Source organism: Lycium barbarum, chromosome 6 (assembly GCF_019175385.1).
Source record: "Lycium barbarum isolate Lr01 chromosome 6, ASM1917538v2, whole genome shotgun sequence".
Lineage (NCBI taxonomy): Eukaryota > Viridiplantae > Streptophyta > Magnoliopsida > Solanales > Solanaceae > Lycium > Lycium barbarum.
In genome coordinates, this window is record NC_083342.1 from 127,939,391 (window position 1) to 127,960,506 (window position 21,116).

At 36.9% G+C, this 21,116-nt stretch overlaps 2 protein-coding genes across 4 annotated transcripts; both read left to right on the top strand.

Moving 5' to 3' along the window:
- Positions 1 to 2,435: 2,435 nt before the first annotated feature.
- Positions 2,436 to 5,629, top strand: LOC132600183 (endo-1,4-beta-xylanase 5-like). The gene is made up of 8 exons (XM_060313275.1): positions 2,436 to 2,743; positions 2,958 to 3,007; positions 3,083 to 3,299; positions 3,381 to 3,550; positions 3,692 to 3,790; positions 3,890 to 4,298; positions 4,420 to 4,796; positions 4,987 to 5,629. The coding sequence occupies exons 1-8, from the start codon at positions 2,665 to 2,667 to the stop codon at positions 5,329 to 5,331; spliced, it is 1,746 nt and encodes a 581-aa protein (XP_060169258.1). The 5' UTR covers positions 2,436 to 2,664; the 3' UTR covers positions 5,332 to 5,629.
- Positions 5,630 to 6,125: 496 nt separating this feature from the next.
- Positions 6,126 to 20,898, top strand: LOC132598813 (uncharacterized). 3 transcript variants are annotated; one of them, XM_060311910.1, is made up of 14 exons: positions 6,126 to 6,591; positions 8,389 to 8,465; positions 9,574 to 9,732; positions 10,240 to 10,453; positions 11,220 to 11,306; positions 11,432 to 11,571; positions 12,388 to 12,468; positions 13,554 to 13,618; positions 13,887 to 14,062; positions 17,120 to 17,250; positions 17,345 to 17,432; positions 17,728 to 17,944; positions 18,116 to 18,222; positions 20,091 to 20,898. In XM_060311910.1, the coding sequence occupies exons 1-14, from the start codon at positions 6,424 to 6,426 to the stop codon at positions 20,574 to 20,576; spliced, it is 2,196 nt and encodes a 731-aa protein (XP_060167893.1). In that variant the 5' UTR covers positions 6,126 to 6,423; the 3' UTR covers positions 20,577 to 20,898. The 3 variants fall into 3 exon arrangements, with proteins under 3 accessions (XP_060167893.1, XP_060167894.1, XP_060167895.1); XM_060311911.1 differs by lacking the exon at positions 8,389 to 8,465 and having other exon boundaries at positions 6,464 to 6,591; XM_060311912.1 differs by lacking the exons at positions 6,126 to 6,591; positions 8,389 to 8,465; positions 9,574 to 9,732 and adding an exon at positions 9,822 to 10,034.
- The last annotated feature ends 218 nt before the right edge of the window (positions 20,899 to 21,116 follow it).

A 21,116-nucleotide genomic window follows, 5' to 3' on the forward strand; every position in this document is an offset into this window, starting at 1 on the left:
TGAGTACTGAAGCAAGCTACAAAACTACTTACAACATATGGACAAGAAACAAAAATGTAAAGAAGCAGAACAATATGACAGAAATTAAAGCAACTTTGCATGGAGCTTACCAATAAAAGCTCAACACCATAGAAAGAAGAGTAAGACCTTCGGGAGAAACCAAATGAAAGAAGGAAGTAGCTAGTAAGTTAAAGCTAGAGTTTGCCTTATGACTTCAAAACTCTGCCTTAAGGCAGAGTTTCGCAGGCAAAACTCTATCTTGCGAATTCAAGTTCTACCTTACAAAATTTTTTAAAACTTTTGACTAAGCGGGGGTTCGAACCCGGAACCTAGGAGTTTTAGGCGGAGGGCAAAAATTAAAGACCACCCAAAAATAAGGGCATTTCTGCCAATTGCTCGAATTCAATTGACCTAAATGGCCCAAAAAAAAAAAAAAAAAAAGTCGAAATCCATACTCTCTCCTGTTCGAATAAGTTTTCACTAAACTATTCTTAATTAAATAGTACTACCTAGTGATTAATATAGTTTCTTGATTACCAAAAAATTCACTTATCTAAATAGGGGTAAATTTGGAAGAAAATTCCTTCTTGATTTTGTAAGTGAACACTTATTTTGAACAAAAAAAAAAAATGTTAAGTAGACACTTATTATGAACCGGAGGGAGTATAGTTTTGTATTACTCCTATGTTATTAAGTTTTTAGATTTGAGATGTAGGTGGTTGGTTAATTTTATTTGTAGTAAATACAAAATTATATAACTCAGAAGTTTCAAAAATAAAATTAAAGTTGGACATCGACTTAACTTTTGTATATAATTGAGCTAATAAACTTAATCCATGTTGCATCGTACTTTTGTGTAACATATAAATGTGTACTCTTTTTGTGAAAAAATTAGATACTTTTTTTTTTTTTTGGTTTTCCATCCGGTATCCGATACTCATATTGGGGCCCGACTAATCCGGATTCAGGCGGGTAGTCTCACATTGCGGGACAAAGCACTCCCTAACAATGGTGACTCTGTACCCAAGGGGGCTCGAACTCGAAACCTTGGTTAAGGATAGAGTAGTACCAACCACTACACCACAACTATTGTTGGTTAAAAAAAAAAAAAAACTTGAATCATCATAAAATGCAAATTTGACATCCTTTGTTAGCTTTCACACCCCCTCCCCCCACCTCCCACCTCCCACACCTAAATATAATTTTATTTATTCATTATTAGATACACATTTTCTGGCTGTCACTTTTCTATACACTGACCGTTTAAAAGCTTTTCCTTTTACCATTAAATCATTTGATGAATTTTCTTTTCTTTTGTCCCATATACTGAAGAGGTTAATTATTAATCATAGCCAATTCCTTTCATTTGTCCAATTAAATGCCCCTAACTGGTAACTACTATATCTTTAGTACATCTGTTCTAATTTTCAGTGGTTCAACTATCTCAAATAAATTCACATCTGAGATGCTAAATTTGGCTATGAATTTGTCCCAAATAATAACATCTCACTTTTAATTTTCTTTCACGTTTAAATTATAATACTAACGTAAATTTTGGTTCTCATAATATTCATGTATTTTCAGAATTGCTCGATGAGATTAGGAATTTTCTTTATTCACCTAGCTTTTAAAGCCCCACTCCGTGATATTTGTATCATGGAAGTATTTTAAATGTACATGTTGTGACAAATGTATATATTATGAAGTGCTTCATATATAAAAGAGAATAAGGCAAGAGAATTGGAAGAAAAGAAAGCAACTCCTTTAAAGAAAGCAACTCCTTTGATTATCATACCAGTAAGTCACTTAACCCTTTTTTTAAATAGTTTTGTTGTTTTTCTTTTTCATTCCTTGTGAATGTTTCATATAGTTTCTCTCTATCTTTCTTCTCTTTAATTCCATTGTGTAATTTCTCCCTATCTCCTTTTTGTGTTGTACCATTACTAAATCACAAGTGATCTACAATCTGATCGTTCTACTTATTGAAAAGGACTGTTGCCTTGTGGCCTAATATACATACTTTTTTTACAGTTCCAATCAACAATTTCCTGGAAGTAAGAACATTAACATTTACCTAACTTAATAAAGAGTTTTGAGATACACCACTCCTTGGGAAAGAGTTTTTAGGTCGGACTTTAAGTATATGAGTAACATGACATGTGCCATTATTTATTGCGTAATAACTTAAATTATTTTTCACCGCATTTTAATCTTACATAAACCATCTGATCAAAGTTTGTCTCGATCAGTCGTGCCGAAAATTGGAAGTTCATGAACCGACAACTCCTAATTATTTCACACATTTGTCTCTATTGATCGTGCCGAAAATTGGAAGTTCAATGACATTTGATTTCTACAGGATGAACTGGGTGATCATAGCTTTAAATGCAGAAATCATCTCCTTTTTTTTTTTTGGCTATATGTTAGTGGTGAATGTGTTCTAATATACTTGCTCACGACCTGATTGCATTTAATTACAATAAGTTACTTCCTCCTTTTAGCAATACAATTTTTTTTCGCAAGTCATTAATACTCTAAATACTTTCTTTAAGGATTATAAATCACATCTCAAATATCTCAATAATTAGTATGTAGCAAGATTAATCTTAAGTAAGGCTCGTTTACATCTCTTCTTATGTTGTTATTTTGTCTTTCAGAACCAACATGGGACGAGGCAGAAACTGTTACATGGCTACACTTGGAAACAATGGATTCATTCTCTTTTGCTCCTTGTTTTTGGCAGGTCACTACTCAGTAGAAGGCCCAATACTATTAATTTGCCAATAAACAAATTTTAAAATCAGTTGGTCCTACAAGTATTTTTAACCTGATCTCATGATGTATAAAACTCAAGATGTTTATTTTCTTGTCCTTGAGTCAAATTGGCAATTAATTACTTGCAGGTACTTTCCATATCTTATATGAAGTAGTAATTAACAACAATTTCAATTCTCTAGGATATTTGGTTCATGGTGCTACACCTTACGACTATTCGGCAACGATAGAGGTATACTTGAAAACATTTTATATTTCTTTTACAGTATAATAAAAGTTAAACTCTCCTCACATATGTAAATTTCAGTGCCTCAAGCAACCATTGGATCCTCAATATGAAGGAGGTTTAATTGCAAATCCTGGTTTTGATAAAGGCATAGAAGCATGGAATATAGATGGTCGTGTAAAAATTGAAACAAGGGAATCTGGTGGAAACAAATTTATTGTGGCTTATAATAGGACCACGCCTTATAGTGTCTCACAATCTTTTTACTTGAAAGAAGGCCAATTTTACGCGTTTTCAGGTGAGAAACTGGTATAGAAAAATAACAATTTGCTTTTGAAACCTGGATTTCATCAAGTTAATTAAAAATATTATTTTGCAGCTTGGGTTCAATTAAGTGAAGGATCAGATATTGTGGTTGCCATGATTTATAACGAAGTCCAGAAAACTGTTACTACTGTGGGATCGGTAATAGCTAAATCTGGTTGTTGGTCTATGATTAAAGGTGGACTCACTGTTGATCAAAATGCACCTGCAGTACTACATTTTCAGGTATTATTTCGTACCCGAGCAAGGTGATTGTAAGATTAATTTTAGTTTATATACACATGCATTGCAAGTATAAAGAATTTTTATACTATCAGTATATTTCAAAATGTTATAGCAAGTAATTGTCTTATTTTAACCTCACAGTGCAACAACACCAAGTCCGAGTTGAGGGTTGATAGTGTTTCTCTGAAAGAATTTACCAAGTCCGAATGGCAGGAAAATCGGTTGAAAAATACAGAGAAGGTTCTTTCTAACCAAAGAACTTAATTTGTTCGAAAAGAAATTTTCATTCTTTCTTTTTTTCCCTTGTAATTTACTCTTTCTATGTTATAAATTTGATAGGTTCGGAAGAGAACATTCAGAGTAACTGTGGCAGATAAGAATGGCAAGAAAATACAAGGAGCAAAAATCAAGATTGAACAAAGAAAACTTCAATTCGTAATTGGCTGCGCGACACCAGCTTCCATTTTAATGTCCAAATCCTATCAAAAATGGTTCGTGTCCAGGTTCACCACAGCAGTTTTCGACAACGAGATGAAATGGTACTATGTTGAAGGATTACAAGGTCGCGAAAATTATAGTACCCCTGATGCCATGCTCAAATTCTTTGAAGATCATGGGATTGATGTAAGGGGACATAACATCCTATGGGGAGCAGGAACTATCCAACGTTGGGTAAAAGACTTACCACCAAGACAACTTTTAAGTGAATCTGTACGACATATGGGTAGCGTTATGTCAAGATATGCAGGTATATAGAGGATATTTTGAGTGTTGAAATTTTAGTACTTTTTTACAACTGTAACTATGCTTTGTGTCGAAAATATTGAGTTCACTTGCACCTAGCTAATAAGTGCAATCCGCCTCTGCAGGTAAATTGGTTGCTTGGGATGTGGTAAATGAGAATTTACATCACCCACTTTTTGAGAACAAACTTGGGAAAAATGCATCGGCTATCTTTTACAAGATTGCAAGCTCACTAGACAGTAGAGCCACTATGTTCATGAATGAATTCAACACTTTAGAGCACCCTGGTGATATGGTTTCTATACCTTCCAAATATGTTGAAAAGCTACAGGAGATTAAGGCATTTCCAGGGAATGAGGAGTTGGTGATTGGAGTTGGACTTCAAGGGCATTTTGATAGCCGTCCTAATATACCATATGTTCGTGCTGTCTTCGATGTGTTAGGAGAAACGAAAATGCCCATTTGGCTCACCGAGCTAAATGTTGAGTCCTGTCCCAAACAGGTACTCCTATTTCACTTGTCGCATTTGTTCTTCTCTGAGAAAATTTAACTCGAGTTGAACTGTTATTCAGTTACATTATCGTGACACCTAAAAAACTTCTATATGTCACTAATCATAAGTGGAACTAGTTTTCTAGAGATCTAGTTGCGAGACAACATGCTATAACATATTAAATAACGCTACTTTACAGGCTTATTTTTTGGAAGAAATTATGAGGGAAGCGTTTGCGCATCCTGCTGTGAAAGGGATGATGATATGGATAGGATGGACGCCAGATGAATGCAATGAAATGTGTCTGCTAAATAGCAAATTGCAAAATTCGCCATCAGGGGAGGTTGTTGACAAGTTACTTGCTGAATGGAAGACAACAAAATTGAAGGGTATTTCAGGCAATTCAGGATCTTTTGAAGTTAAGCTCTTCCATGGGGACTATGATGTCACAGTTTACAATCCTTACACTGGTGCCAATGTCACAAAGGAAGTGCAGGTCTATGATGACAAGTCTGAAACTATGGATGTTTCGATTACTCTGTGAATTCATCTTCCACATGCCACTGAAGATTAGAATTGAGAAGAAAAAATCAACTTTAATTATTAAGAAAATAAGTAGCACGAATACTCTATGTGCTTATGTTGATGTTTCCATGACGATAGACATTGTTTTTATGTATCACGTGTAAGTATTGAGAAGAAAATATCTGTATTCTGCATTAAAATTCTATGTCTATAAGATACTTATATGCAGCTATTTTTACCACTAATTAAGATTTTATATGCTGAAGCGCTACTAAATACAAGAAAACCCGCCACCATTTTTTACACAAGATTATTGTGTAATTTTTTTTATCACTTTATATTCAGTTATCATTTAGGCATATGGTTTGCAAATTGTCCGAGTGTGGTAATTACTGAGTTAGTTGATAAAAAACCGGATTTAGTCCAAGGATGGGAATTACAATTTACACGCGCACACAGTCATTTGTATTTAGAAAGAAAATAAAAGTTTTGGAAACATGTTCTTGATAAATCTCAATCCGTCAAATGATCAATATTTAGGCAATAAGTTGAATTAATAGTAGCTATGTATGCCATTTTATCTTTATTAAAACTACAACTGAATGCACCTAATCACATCAATCGTGCATTGGTTAGAATGCTAGTATCAAGTTCTTGTACCTACAAAAATATATTCATTTTACCAACTTTTTTGTTGAGTAACACATGCAAAGTACCTACCATGTCATATACCCATTCAATAACGGTATGTCGAGCAAAATAAAAAATCCATGTTAATTAGAGCCTATCACGGAAATTTCAATTATAATATAGGTGTCAACACCTTAGACTTTTTTCTCTTCCAATTATCATGTTTATTCTCTTTCCTAATTTTTCAAATGTCCTCCATGGTTAAAGTCAAGAAAGATGGGTCAAGGAAATTAAACAGTGAAAAATATTTAACATTATGAGAGAACACAAAACTATTAAAAGAAAAAACACTTACCCGTTGCTCGTGAGGTGGCGTGTATCATGAATGGGTGGTAATATTTGATTATCCAGGGGCAGGCAAAGGCACGTAACGCAACATTGATCGCTTTCCGGCGAAAGGTGTTTGATCATCAGAATAATAATGTGGGTGTTTTACCTGATATCGTTACCCCTGACGATGGGGATGGTGGGTGTAACGTTGTGGTACTTTGCGGGACCAGACGTACCTCGTTACGTACGTTATAGCGTGGGTTACACCTGGTTCTGTTCTCTCTCTATCATCATCCTTGTTCCCGCCGATATCTGGGCTGTACGTCTCTTTTTCATCATTTTGATTCATAGACTCGTGTTGCCTTTTTTCTTCTTTCACAACAATAACAATCGCTCTGCTCTTATTTGGCTTCACTTATACTCCCATAATATTTCATTTTTCAACTGTCAAACTTTGACCAACATTTAAGATTGTATATTTTTTCACCATATGGATATGAGAATTATAACTTATACTCCCTCCGGATCAAAAAGAGTCCACTTAGCTTTTTTTTTTCTTCCCACTTATCAAATCAAAAAAACAAAAAAAAAACCTTATTTTTTCATATTTGCCTTGTGATCAAATCCCAATAAATTACTTATTTTTTTCTAGAAGTTAGTATTTTCGGGTGTGCAAATGGCTAACTGGACATTGATCCGGAGGGAGTAGTGCTTTTGGTGTAGTTTTTGAATATATAAGTTGTAATTTTAAAATATTGAATTAATCTAATCTAATTTAGCTCCGAAAATTAGTCCAATAGACTCTCAAACTAATACGGGACAGAGGGAGTATGAATTCTCAATATTTCATTTCAACCCGTTAGCTGGTATGGATGTAGGTGGATTTAGGAGAGTATATCTTGACGTGCTCAATATTGTGAGAATTTATCAAATATTGATTACCTTTGGCTGAGCTCAACCTAGCCTAATATGCATAGTTGCATAGCGGAGTTAACGCTAAGCTAGAGGATTGGATGCAGACGTTGGAGTCTAAAGGATTTAAGTTGAGTAGGACCAAGACAGAGTACTTGGAGTGCAAGTTCAGTGGCATACCATATGAGGCTGACGAGGAAGTGAGGCTTGGTACCCAGGCCATCCAGAAGAAAGGAAGTTTTAAGTATCTTGGGGCTATTATTCAGGGAGATGGGGAGATCGATGATGATGTTTCACATCGTATTGGTGCAGGATGGATGAAATGGAGGCTCGCTTCTGGAGTTGTTATGTGACAAGAAAGTGCCACCAAAACTTAAAGGCAAGTTCTACAAAGTGGTGGTTAGACCGACTTTGCTGTACGGGGCGGAGTGTTGGCCAGTCAAGAACTCTCACGTTCAGAAGATGAAAGTCGCAGAAATGCGAATACTACGGTGGATGTGTGGGCACACTAGGAAGGATAGGATTAGGAATGAAGATATCCGGGGCAAGGTGGGAGTGGCATCGGTGGAGGATAAGATGCGGGAAGCGAGGCTGAGATGGTTTGGACATGACAAGAGGAGAGACACAGATGCTCCAGTGCGGAGGTGTGAGAGGTTGGTTATGGACGGTTTCAGGAGAGGTAGAGGAAGGCCAAAGAAGTATTGGGGAGAGGTGGTTAGACAGGACATGGCGCAGTTTCAGCTTACCGAGGACATGACCTTAGATAAGAGGTTGTGGAGAGGTTGTGGAGGACTCAGATTAGGATAGAAGGTTAGGAGATAGTCTCGATTACTTCTTTCGTCCTAGTAGTTGTAGTTTGCTCATTCGTTTATTGCCATCTGATTTCTGCTTATATTGTTGGGTCTTGTACTTCGAGTATCTTATTTATGTATGGTAGCTACTGTTTATCATGACTCTCTCGCTTTTGTTGCTTCTCGTTTTCATATTGTTTCGTTATGCTTGTCCTTATCTGACCTTTTGTCTTGTTCTCTCTTGAGCCGAGGGTCTTTCGGAAACAGCCTTCTCACCTTGAAAGGTGAGGGTAAGGTCTGCGTACACTCTACCCTCCCCAGACCCCACATTGTGGGAATTTACTGGGTATGTTGTTGTTGTAGTAGTATTTCTAGTAGACAAGGGTTTCAGCATTGCTTTGCGTTTTGTGCAGACACTATCGAATCATGATAGGGGACAGATATCTTTCTTTTGGAGCTGGTCTTATTGGAGTACATTTTTACTCACTTGGTGCGTTACAGTCTGATATTCTTTAAGCAACTGCTGTTGAAAATTTGGAACCTTATGCTAACTTCACTGTCCGTGATTGCTTAGTGAAATGCTTGTTTGAATAGTATTGGTGTGTGAATATTCTAAAGAATAGAAAAATAGTACTTAAAGTACATTTTTTTGCGCCCCCCCCCCCCCCCCCCCCCTTTATTTTTATTAAAAATTCTGTAAGCTGCTTGTGATCAGGACAAATTTTGGTATTGTCAGCGTTTGGGGCTGAAGGATTATCTTTTGAAGTATTGTCATATGAGGAAAGATACGAGTATTTCTGATTAGTCATATGAGGAAAAGTAAGAGTAGTGGTTATGATAAAAGAAGTAAAGAATATTTCTACAACGATCTTTTCAAATTCGAATGGGAGTGAATGCCTTATGTGCAGACTGCCACAGGCTTTTGTTTTTGGTCAAATCTGTAAGTGGATGATCAATATATCGCATATTACCTATACCACTGCTCCTCAACTCCTTAGTCTCACTGTACTTTATCACATTAATTTGTGGCTAAGATTAGCAAAAATCTATGATAATGCTTATGCTGAATCTTTCTTGATGATTTCAGCATGATTTTCTTTGTTCAGATGTACTCGTCAGCTTTCTTTATGGCTTTTAGCTGGTGCTTTTTCCTCTTTTAGTTTTCCATTAGAGGTTTGTAAAGTGTTTGGTGTGTCTGGGGATACTTAGATGCTCAGCTTCTCAGAGTTCGATTCGAAAAGGCAAAAACTATGCAGCATTTGGTATGCGCCCATCCACCGGTAAAAGAATGCAACTTTAGAATCAGGCCCCTCTCAAGACAGTCAAACCAGATGCCTAAGACTTATATTTCTGTCCTTATATTTTATTGATATTCAATTAATATTACAAGTCTTCATTTCCCGTAATGAAAAATGAAGAAAACATAGTATGTTAACTGCTGATGGTGGCTAATAGCTGTTATTACCTGATAAAAGGTGGTCTTATGTAGTTTCAAGTTTTATACCTTCCATTAGATATTGCTTCACTAAAATTTGGATGACACTTCTTTGGGTGTTTTTAACGTAGTGCAACTTATCATACATTATGGCTATTTTCAGGGCCGTGGTGCCTATACTTCAGGGTTATGAAGATGCAGGGGACTTCACTGTATCTGAAAGACTGAAGACTAGTGCACATTCAAACTTAGTTTACTACTTATGCGTTGGTGCTCTCGGGCTTTTTGGACTTGTCTTGCTTATTGTTGTTCAAGAATACCGGTTTATCTCTCACTCACTCAATAGTTTGTGTAGACTGCAGCCTCATGTTTCTCTTCTCCTGAATCTGTGCTTTGTTGTTACAAATCATAATTGATATTATCTGTCATTAGATTATGTTATATTTTGCTCTGATAAAAAGAAGCATACTGGCTTTACAACAAGACAACTCTGCTTGCCAAGTGCAACAAAAAGGCTGCAAGGCATGCTTTTCAAAATGTGCTGTGGAAGCATCTTGTTAAGCAGACCACCTCTATTTTGGGATCAATGAGCTTGCCAGTTAGTCTCTACTAAAGTGTGAAATGGTAGTAGATAAAAGCTGATGCGATTCTTTAAATCAAGAAGAGCTTACATCTATTTGGTCATGTAGGAAGCTCAGGAATTAAAGAGACATGGCTTAGTCTATTTTTTTTTCCAGCAAAATTATTTCTACCTTTTACCACTCCAAGCTTCAATTTCCAACCATTGATCCCTTCTTTGCATTCTCAAACTGTGAATATACACATGCAGGATAGGAAACATTCCTGGTTTTGCCATGGCTTGCTCCAATACATTTGGTCTCGTCACTGGTGCATTTCTCCTTGGCTTTGGTCTAAGTGAAATTCCAAAAGGCATCTGGAGATGTGCAGATTGGACAACTCACCAAAAGATTCTCTCACACAAGGTGGCCAAAATGGCCGTCAAACTTGATGATGCTCATCAGGAATTTTCAAATGCTATAGTAGTAAGTTCTGTACTTGACACGTGACTTTTCTTCTATAATTGTTCATCACAAAGTCTAAATTGTCAATACATCTCTGTGCTTGTTAACATTTATTTTGTAAAATATTTTATTGAATACTTCGTTTTCTTAATCTTTGAAAAAGATTAGAATGCTGTAACAACTAGACTACAACTACTAATTCTGGGGATGAAGTATGTTTAAGATGGAAAACGATGAGAAGATACTGGGAGATTTGATTTGTAATATGTTGCATACAAGATAATCTGTTCTAAGACTTGCTAATGCATTTTCAATTGGCTGTCTTGACCCATGTTACCATTGTGGTATTGAACGATACAAGTTCTTTTTAACTGAATCCCACTGTTTGTGATTTCCATCAAACCGAGCAACATGAGAATTGGGGATTTCCACTTTCAAATCTCTAGAAGAAAATGGAGAGCTCAAAGAAGAATTAGGTTCATTCTGAAATTCTCCACAAATGTCAATTTCAGTTGTTGAAGTGATGTTCAATTGTTCATATCTTGTGCGCAGTTCCAGTACTGTATTTATAATAAAAAATTGGCTAGCATTACATGTGTTGAGACAATTGGTGGGGTGGTTTGCTAGGTATGTGCAAGCATTTCTCCATCCAGGGCTATCTTTTCTTTGACTGTTCATTTTTTCAAACTACCTAAAATGCTGCAGTTGGAGCAAAGATTAATCTTGTTGAAGATGAAGCATTCAAAATTTCTCTTCCACCAGTAAAGATGTGGTTTCACCCTTTCAGGTTTCACAAGCCACGTCAAAACAGATGTCAAAGCGTGATCCTTTGAGATCTTACATGAATGTCATAGACAAGATGCTGAGTCAGATGGTAATTATGCTTCTGTTTGCTGATGATTATGCCTCAAAGCTTCATGTCAACAATTTTGGCACTTCTATTCTTGTTTAAATGCTTCTTTTCTCATAGCTTTAATGCCCGTATTACTTCAACTGCAGCTTAGCGAAGATCCCTCTTTTAAACCGCAAGGTGGAAATTTAGGAGAAAATGATATGGATTATGACACTGATGCAAAAACAATGGCTTCACTTAGACGTCAACTCGAGATAGCTCGAGAGAAATACTACCGATACAAAAGGTACATTTTCATTGCTGACTCAAAAGTTTGAGTACATGTAGTCCATGGTTAATTTTTTGGATCATAAGTGAATAGTCATGCCGTATAATTGGCTATCCACAAATGTTATAACCTGGATCCACTCCCAGGCTTTGAGACCTTTATTTTTGAGCTTAAGACTGATATTAATTGCTTAGGAGTCCATTCTGCGCTGGTCAAAAACTAGCCCCAGAAAAGTTTTCCTACAGCTTATGGCTGTGAAGGCCATGTTAGGGTCCTGGTATGCCTGAAATCTTCTTTTTATCTTATCTAATTTCCAGATTTGAACGTTAATAATTTCTTCACTTTACGTGTAACTCTTTTGCAATGGCCTTAAAGGCAAGTCTTTCCATTTATGACACCTACGCCGCTGTAGCTTAGTGGCTTAATCATGAATATTTTCAGGCATTGGATGAACATAAGGTATTGAACAACATTGTCCTTAAAAGTTCTGGAGACCATAGTTTCTATTTAAGAGCTACGTTTTTTCTGCCCCCCTTGTCTGTTGAAGTTGAACCCACTTAAGCTCTCAACTATTATGAAAAATGTTTTTTTGTCTTAAGAGGGAAATACTGAATCATTACTATATGTTCAACATGCAGAGAGTAAATCAATAAGCTAGTAATACATTTGTCTACTGATGTGTGCTATTTGAGAATTATCTACTTAAAGAACCACGTGATTTATGGGTGAAACACCCAACTTCATACGTTCAACTCATGTAGTTTGAGATTTTATTTAACATTTCGTTGATGCACTATAGCATATAATTTACTCTATGTCTCTTCTCTAATACAGCGAGTATATGAATTTTGTAACTCAAGCACTTGAGCTGGAAGATACCATAAAGAACTTTGAGCACCGGAGTGGCACTGGATGGTTTGATTTATCTCCTTTCTTTCTCGTTACTTCATTTTTCACTGACTGTGGAAGTCTAGACACTTTTGGGAAAGTTTTAGAAGCATTATACCCCTAATTTATATGAAAAGACAGATTGTTGAGTATTAGAATGTACTCCCTCTATCCCATTTTATATGAGGGTGTTTGACTGGGCACGAAGTTTAAGAAATAAAGGAGAACTTTTGAAAGTTGTGGTCTAAAATAAACCATCGAAATTTGTGTGGCTAGAAATCATTCATTAAGGGTAAAAAGGTAAATTTAAAGTTGAATTGTTACTAAATATAGAAAGGTGTCTTTCTTTTTGGGACTGACTAAAAAGGAAAGAGTGTCACATAAATTAGGACAGAGGGAGTAACAGGTGTTCAAATTGATCAGAATGAATGTTGAGGATGCATATAGCCGATCGAAACGAGCTTGGGATTGACGTAGTTGTTGTTGTAGCAGTCTTTTATTGCTATAGTCCTATCGGTATCTATGCGAAGCAGTAATTAGTTGGTAGGTGTTCAAATATCTAGCGAGTTAACTGTGCGAACTTGTTAAGAACATAGGTTTTTCTGTATGATTATTCATGGTTCAGGACTTAAAATTGATGGATGATGAAGTGAACCGGCAGAATCAAAGGGTAGTGCTCTGCTTTGCTTCCCCTAATCATGTGCTTAGACCTGCCTGCTAATTCTGTTGCATAGGTTTTGACTTGGCCATCATTACTGATTAAGTTCTTTTATTTAAGACCTGTAGTTCAAATCTTCATATGACAAGAAATTGATAGAATGAGATTGAGATTCAATCTCAAAAGAAAGTGAAGGGAACTGACCTTTTGCTTTCACTAAGGGAAGTATTCTGCTCACTTTCATGTTGTTTGATTGATTCAATAGCAGAGATACAATATGAGCCGAGGCACGTGCAGTAGCAAGACAGTATATTTAGCTATTCCTTAGGTTTTCTTTGATGTGAACTAGTCATGCTAATGGTATAAAGGTATGCACAATCTGGTGGTGCGGGTTAAGTTGTTTGTGTTGATATCTCAATTGACTATAGGAATCTATTTCTTCTTAACTTGGCAGGAAATATATATCAAGCTTCCGGCCTGAAAGAAGTGGAAGATTAGGGTCTATGCTGGACATAACAGGTGATCTTCAGATTTTTTTTAATTCATTCTGTAAATGGGTATTCTCAAATTCTGGCATTTTCTGGAAACACTTCCTACTTAGATGCTAAGCAAACGGCGCATTATGTTATAAGTTTTGATTTTCAATAAAACGTCTTTCCTATTTTTCTGTATTAAGCAATCTAAGAAAATGCATTCACAATAAAATTACTAAATACAAAGGAACAAAGTAAAAGAGATTACAATAAATGACCAAATACAATGTGATTATTAAGTTGCACCTCTGCAGAGTTGATTTGGCGTTGTGTATTGGAGAAGCATCTTCAAAAAGGTTTGGCAATCCTCTTAGGCTGTATGTCGGCTTCTATACTTCTCGCCGAGGCAACAATTCTACCAAATGGAGTTGATTTATCTCTCTTTTCTATTCTGATTAATGCCATGGAAAAGCACGAGATGCTTGTACAGGTAACATTTTCTCTTTTGTTTTACTTCTATCCTCTCTTAGTTTTATGAAATAAAATATTTAACTTTTTAATGAATGAAACCTTCTGCCTGAAGACCTTGACTAGATTTGAGATAGAACTTTCCAAAATGAGTAATTTAGCAATAATCAACACAACATTGTTATGCTGCTTGCATCATTTATCCTGTCCATAACTCTTTGAACAATGATCGAACTAAGAAGGCACTTTTCTTTCACTAGTTGTTTGGATTCCATATATATGATCTCAAGTAAGATGGAGCAGACATGTTACTTACTAAAAAGATAGACTGAACATGTGTTTTTCATTTTCTATTTTTCTTTTGTTCCTTGCTTGGATCATGTTCTTCTACACATTTGAAATAGAGGTAAAACAACAACAACAACAACATACCCAGTAAATTCCCACAATGTGGGCTCTGGGGAGGGTAGAGTGTACGCAGACCTTACCAAGGTGAGGAGGCTGTTTCCGAAAGACCCTCGGCTCGAAAGAGAACAACACAAAAGGTCAGAAAAGGACAAGCATAACAAAACAATATGAAAACGAGAAGCAACAAAAGCGAGATAGTCATGATAAACAGTAGCTACCATAAATAAATGAGATATTCGAAGTACAAGACCCAACAATATAAGCAGAAATCAGATGGCAATAAACGAATGAGCAAACTACAACTACTAGGACGAAAGAAGTAAGCGAGACTACCTCCTAACCTTCTATCCTAATCTGAGTCCTCCACAACCTCCTATCTAAGGTCATGTCCTCGGTAAGCTGAAACTACGCCATGTCCTGTCTAACCACCTTTCCCCAATACTTTTTTGGTCTACCTCTACCTCTTCTGAAACCGTCCATAGCCAACCTCTCACACCTCCGCACTGGGGCATCTGTGTCTCTCCTCTTGACATGTCCAAACCATCTCAGCCTCGCTTCCCGCATCTTGTCCTCCACCAATGCCACTCCCACTTACCCCGGATATCTTCATTCCTAATCCTATCCTTCCTAATGTGGCCACACATCCACCGCAACACTCGCATTTCCGCGACTTTCATCTTCAGAACGTGAGAGTTCTTGACTGGCCAACACTCCGCCCCGTACAACAAAGTCGGTCTAACCACCGCTTTGTAGAACTTGCCTTTTAAGTTTTGGTGGCACCTTCTTGTCACACAGCACTCCAAAAGCGAGCCTCCATTTCATCCATCCTGCACCAATACGATGTGAAACATCATCGTCGATCTCCCCATCTCCCTGAATAATAGCCCCAAGATACTTAAAACTTCCTTTCTTCTGGATGGCCTGGGTACCAAGCCTCACTTCCTCGTCAGCCTCATATGATACGCCACTGAACTTGCACTCTAAGTACTCTGTCTTGGTCCTACTCAACTTCAATCCTTTAGACTCCAACGTCTTTCTCCAATCCTCCAGCTTAGCGTTAACTCCGCTATGAGTTTCGTCAATCAAGACTATGTCATCCGCGAACAACATACACTAAGACACCTCACCTTGTATTTGTTGTGTCAATCCATCCATCACCAAGGCAAATAAAAACGGGCTAAAAGCTGATCCCTGGTGCAACCCCATTAGAACAGAGAAGTGCTCCGAGTCTCCTCCTACTGTCCTTACCCTGGTGTTGACTCCATCATACATGTCCTTTATCGCTCTAATGTACACCACAGGTACACCTTTAGCCTCCAAGCATCTCCAAAGAACCTCTCTCGGCACTTTGTCGTAAGCCTTTTCTAGGTCGGTGAATACCATGTGCACGTCCCTCTTCTACTCCCTATACTGCTCCACCAATCTCCTTACAATATGAATGGCTTCTGTAGTCGAGCGTCCTGGCATGAATCCGAATTGGTTCTCTGAAATAGACACACCTCGCCTCACCCTCATCTCCACCACCCTTTCCCACACTTTCATAGTGTGACTTAGCAGCTCGATACCTCTATAGTTGTTGCAGCTTTGAATGTCGCCCTTGTTCTTATACAAGGGAATCACTGTACTCCACCTTCGTTCTTCGGGCATCTTTGCCGTCTTGAAAATGACATTAAACAACTCAGTCAGCCACTCCAAGCCTATCCTGCCCGCACTATTCCAAAATTCCCCCGGGATCTCGTCAGGTCCGGTCGCTCTTCCCCCGCGCATCCTATGAACAACTCTCTTAACCTCCCTAACCTTTATGCTCCTACAATATCCAAAGTCGCGACGCCTATCGGAGTACTCCAAATCTCCCAACACAACGTCTCTGTCCCCTTCTTCGTTCAAGAGTTTATGAAAGTATGACTGCCATTTCCTTCTAATGTGGGCTTCCTCCATAGCACTTTTCCATCCTCATCCTTGATGCACTTCACTTGATCCAAATTGCGTGCCTTCCTCTCTCTCGCCTTGACAAGCCTGAACAACTTCTTATCCCCACCTCGGTCCTCTAGTTCTGCATAAAAGCATTCGAAGGTTGCCGTTTTTGCCGAAGTGTGGTGAAAATAGTTAGTAATGCATGTACTTTTATAAGCATTGCTTCCTATTCTTCAAAGCTTCTCTCATGTTACAGGTATTCTCGTTGTTTAGATCTATGAGATCAATAATATTTGTTAGTATGTGTGTGAGTTAGAAGAGACACACTATGCCCCCTTTGTTTTAGCTTGAATCTTTTGATGGCACTTAATGGTTGATGGATTTCTTTCTCTGGTAAATGTAATCAAAGTAAATGCTATTCGGCTTCTTTTCCCTGAAAACTTTTTGATTCAGGGAACAAGTAAAATGCGGAATTTGCTTGACCTTTCTCTCTTTGGAAAAAAAAGAGTTTAGTTAGTGGTAGACGTAGTCTTATAGGGAGCTCATTGACAATGCATCTTACATTTCCCTTGGAGATTATAAATGGTTGTTTGACTTCTTATGCTGCTGCATAATTTTCCTAACATATTAAAATCACCAGCTTTCATTTGGCATTAAATTGAATGAGCTAAACTGGTATAGTGTCTTGAAGTTACTTTCTAGCTTGTGCATTCATATTTATGTTTTCCTGTCTTCTTTTCCCTCGTTTCTTGTGCAGGTTGCCGCCTTTATTCCTTTAATGTATATGTGTATGTGCACATACTATTCCTTGTTCAAAATAGGAATGCTGACATTTTATTCACTGACTCCACGACAAACAAGTTCAGTCAGTTTGCTTATGATATGCTCGTATGTCTCTTTGTTCTTCCTTTTTCTTTCTTAGGGGAATTTGCAACCATTCTCTGCCTAATACTGCTTATAATGACAATGTAAATGATATTAGGATGGTTGCACGCTATGCTCCTCCTATTTCATACAACTTTCTCAACCTTATCCATCTTGACAACAGTGCAAAGACTATCTTTGAAAAGGTAAGTAACTGATCAATATGTCACTTTGTAAGCTAGATAGTTTAATTCGGGGACGTATGTCAAATTATAGACACATATTGGATTTTCTAACACAACTCCTTTTTCTCATTTTGCATGACTTTGATTTACTTTCATGAAGTTTTAAAGGTTGAGTTTTTATATTTGAACTGCTTATTTTTAAAATAATGATTATGATGCGAAAAAGTAGTAAAGATGTCAAATAAAATTGAAATAACTTAAACTACATTACTAATTAACCATGTAAGTTGATGATTTTGTCATGCTACTAATGCAGAGAATGGGGAATATTGATGATGCAGTCCCATTCTTTGGAAGAAATTTCAATAAAATATATCCGCTTATTATGGTCATCTACACCTTGTTGATTGCAAGCAACTTTTTTGATCGAGTCCTTAGCTATTTTGGGAACTGGAAAATTTTCAAATTCCTGAGTGAAGAGGCCGATGATTTGGATGGATTTGATCCCTCAGGACTCATTATTTTGCAAAAAGGTTAGTTTTGGCATTTATCCTTATGTAACACATGTAACTGGAATATTCTGCCAAAATAAATTTGTAGCTTGGGTATTGGTCTTTTTGGAGAACAGTGGTCTAAAAGAAGACAGTTTAAGACTTTCTGCCAAACCAGGCAAAACACAAAATGACTTTGATTTCACTTCTCAGAACGTTCTTGGCTTGAACAAGGGCATAAAGTAGGTGAACTTGTTGTTCCATTGGCAAGGAATTTCCAAAATGCAAGCTTCGATCTTGAATCTGGCAGCAATAATACGGTATGTGATTCTCGGAACATAACATATTCTTTCCATCAGTTATCTGGAAAATATTAATTTTGTAGGTGAGGTCTTATTTCTCACATAAATTTCTTGGTGTTTGGCGTCCAATGTTTTACAACTTTCACCTTCCTTCCCAATGTTACTTAACAGGATAGCTATATCACAAGGCTGGTTTGGCACATTTAGAGCCTCTTTGCCCGAACTTCCAAAACTTGCTTAATTTGAAAGTACTTTTTGTCAAATGGAGTTTCAGAAAAGTACTTTTAGATAGAGCAGTTTGTGATTGGCTAAATATATGAGCAGCTCTTTTGTTGGTATTGTAGAAACAACTTATGTTTGGCTTTCTTTCCATAAGTGTTTTTGAACGTCAAATTACGTCTAAAGATTCAGTTTACGATTAACATTATTTAAATAGATACATAATTTGAAATATTTATTGTGAGAGACTTTAATTTAAGTTTTTATTTCATTTAATTAAAAATCTGAAATAATAAAATTACAAAATTGAGAAACGGAGCATGTTATGAGACTCTGTTGATATGCTGTCGACAATGCATAAGGTTGACTTTTGTCCTAACTGCTGGGTTAGTTTGGTAAATATTAATATTTAATAAGGGTATTTTTATTGCTTTTTGCCATAAGGAGAAGCTACTTTTTAAGCTTTCCTCCCCACAACAGAAAAACTACTTCTATTACTACTCAAATTTCTTGTTTTCTACCCATAAGCTTGGCAAACACCTTAAGCACTTTTTGTACCAATAAATAAGCCCTTCTAGTTCCCTAGAAGCTTGGCCAAACAAGCTAGTAGTACGATTAATGAGTTAAGGGGCAGAGACCACTTGAAAGATCGATTTGACACTTTTATGTTTGGTATCCTGACCTCATCAGAGGTACAATGCGTGTTAAATAGTTCTTTCTTTTCTCTAATGAGTATATTGATGATTGCATCTAGTTGTATGGGAACAAGGTGGAGAGTTGGCTGTTGGGAAGTGGAGGGGTAAGAGTACATACAAGTTAGGTGTAATGTATAACAGTTGATGTTGTTTGACCAAATTTTGTATGTTTATAAGGTGAGATTGGTGATTGTGTTGTTTTGTAATGAGAAAGTTGACCTGGATATATGGGAGGGATTTGAACAAGTTAGGTTATGGCTATTTTTTAGACTTCTAGTGAATGGAGAAATAGGAAGATGAACAAGGAAAAAGAGTTCAAGCCAGAGTGTCTAGTTTGTTGACAGAAGCAATCAATTGATCGATCCAATAAAAGCAAGAAAAGAAAGAGGCAGGGTCCCAATGTAATGTTGGTAAAGTAAATTGGACTTGGTGATCGTAGACAGAATATAAAATGTCTGCTAAGAGACATATCTAAAAGCAGAAGTCTCAACTTTGGAGTACAACATTTCAGGAAATGTCCTTCCAATTTTCTTTTCTTTTTCTCTAAGTTCTTCCTTTTTCTCCAATTTCAGTAATGTAATTATTCTCTCACAAAAACACTTCAAATAGCTAGGACAATAATAAATGCTGGAGATGAATTATCCCTGCTTCAGACCAAAAGGTATGATCTTCCTTTGTATAAACGGGGAAGGAAGGTCAGGAGGTGTAATTTTTATGTAGAGGCTCTTAATGTGCATTAGCTATATGGTCTTCGCAACTATATGCTACAGCATTGAAGTTCAATAAGTTTCTGCAATGCAGTACTTCATCCCTGTGGCATTTTAACAGTTTACCATCAATTATCCATTGAAACAGTGTTAGATGTGCTATAAGAGTGCAAGCTTTTATTGGTTTTGCGGTGCATGTGAATTGTACAACGTGAATGATTATTCTTCCATATTTCATGTGACTTTGGGTTTGTATTTGTAAAAGCTCCATGAAACAAAACCATCAACAAGACTAAAGGAAGAAGATAACGTTAGCCATTCAAAACCTCTAAAAGGAGAGGCACAGCAGGAGAGCAGCAAAGAAGAGATCAGTGGAAAGTACAAGGCAAAAAGAGCAAGACAGATGAAGAGAGAAAATAGCATAAGTTCAAATGGGAGGAGCAGGGACCGCCCCTTGTCTTCACGGGATGAAAACTCCACGATGGATATGCAAGTTCAACCTTCTAGAGGTTTATCCTCGACTTGGAGATCAATGCAAACAGGTTTCCGCAACTTCAAGTCTAACATGGAATCAAAGGGATTCATCCCTTTGCATCAACAAGTTCAAGATGCAGGACACAGTCGGTGTTCCTCAACTGAATCTCTGGATGAAATATTTGAAAGGATAAAAAGACCAGGTTCAGAATCCACAAACTACGACAGTGATGATGATCTGTATGGAGGCTTGAAAAGTTCAAGGCCAAGCAGATAATATATGTACAAAAAAAAAAAACTGTGTCAGAGAGCAGTCTACAAATTTTGTGTGAGAATCAGGATATTGGTTGTAAAGTTTGTTCAATATTCTTTTCTCCTAGTAGTAGGTTTCTGAATTACAAATCTTTTTGGCGTCTGTTTCATTGTAACAAACAGTAGCATAGTCACTCCTCAACCATATAAATACAGGGACCATATGACCCACAACTTGAAAACTTCAGGAAGAGTTGGAAACTCAAGTTTCTGTAATGTCTCACTCTGTCACTCACAGTTGTTGTATTGGATGATATCAATAGATGTATTATTAGCACATTCATTTATCACTTCCCACCGTTGGAAATATATTGAGAAGATGTCTGAGTTGCACATTCATTTATCACTTCCCACCGTTGGAAATATATTGAGAAGATGTCTGAGTTTCCGTTTCTTTTTCTATGGAAGAACTTTTTGGCTCTCGATTATAGATGTAGAAGAGTTAAAAACAAAAGTTACAGCTTTATCCACGAGTTGAGAAATTATTTAGCAAAGTCATTAAACT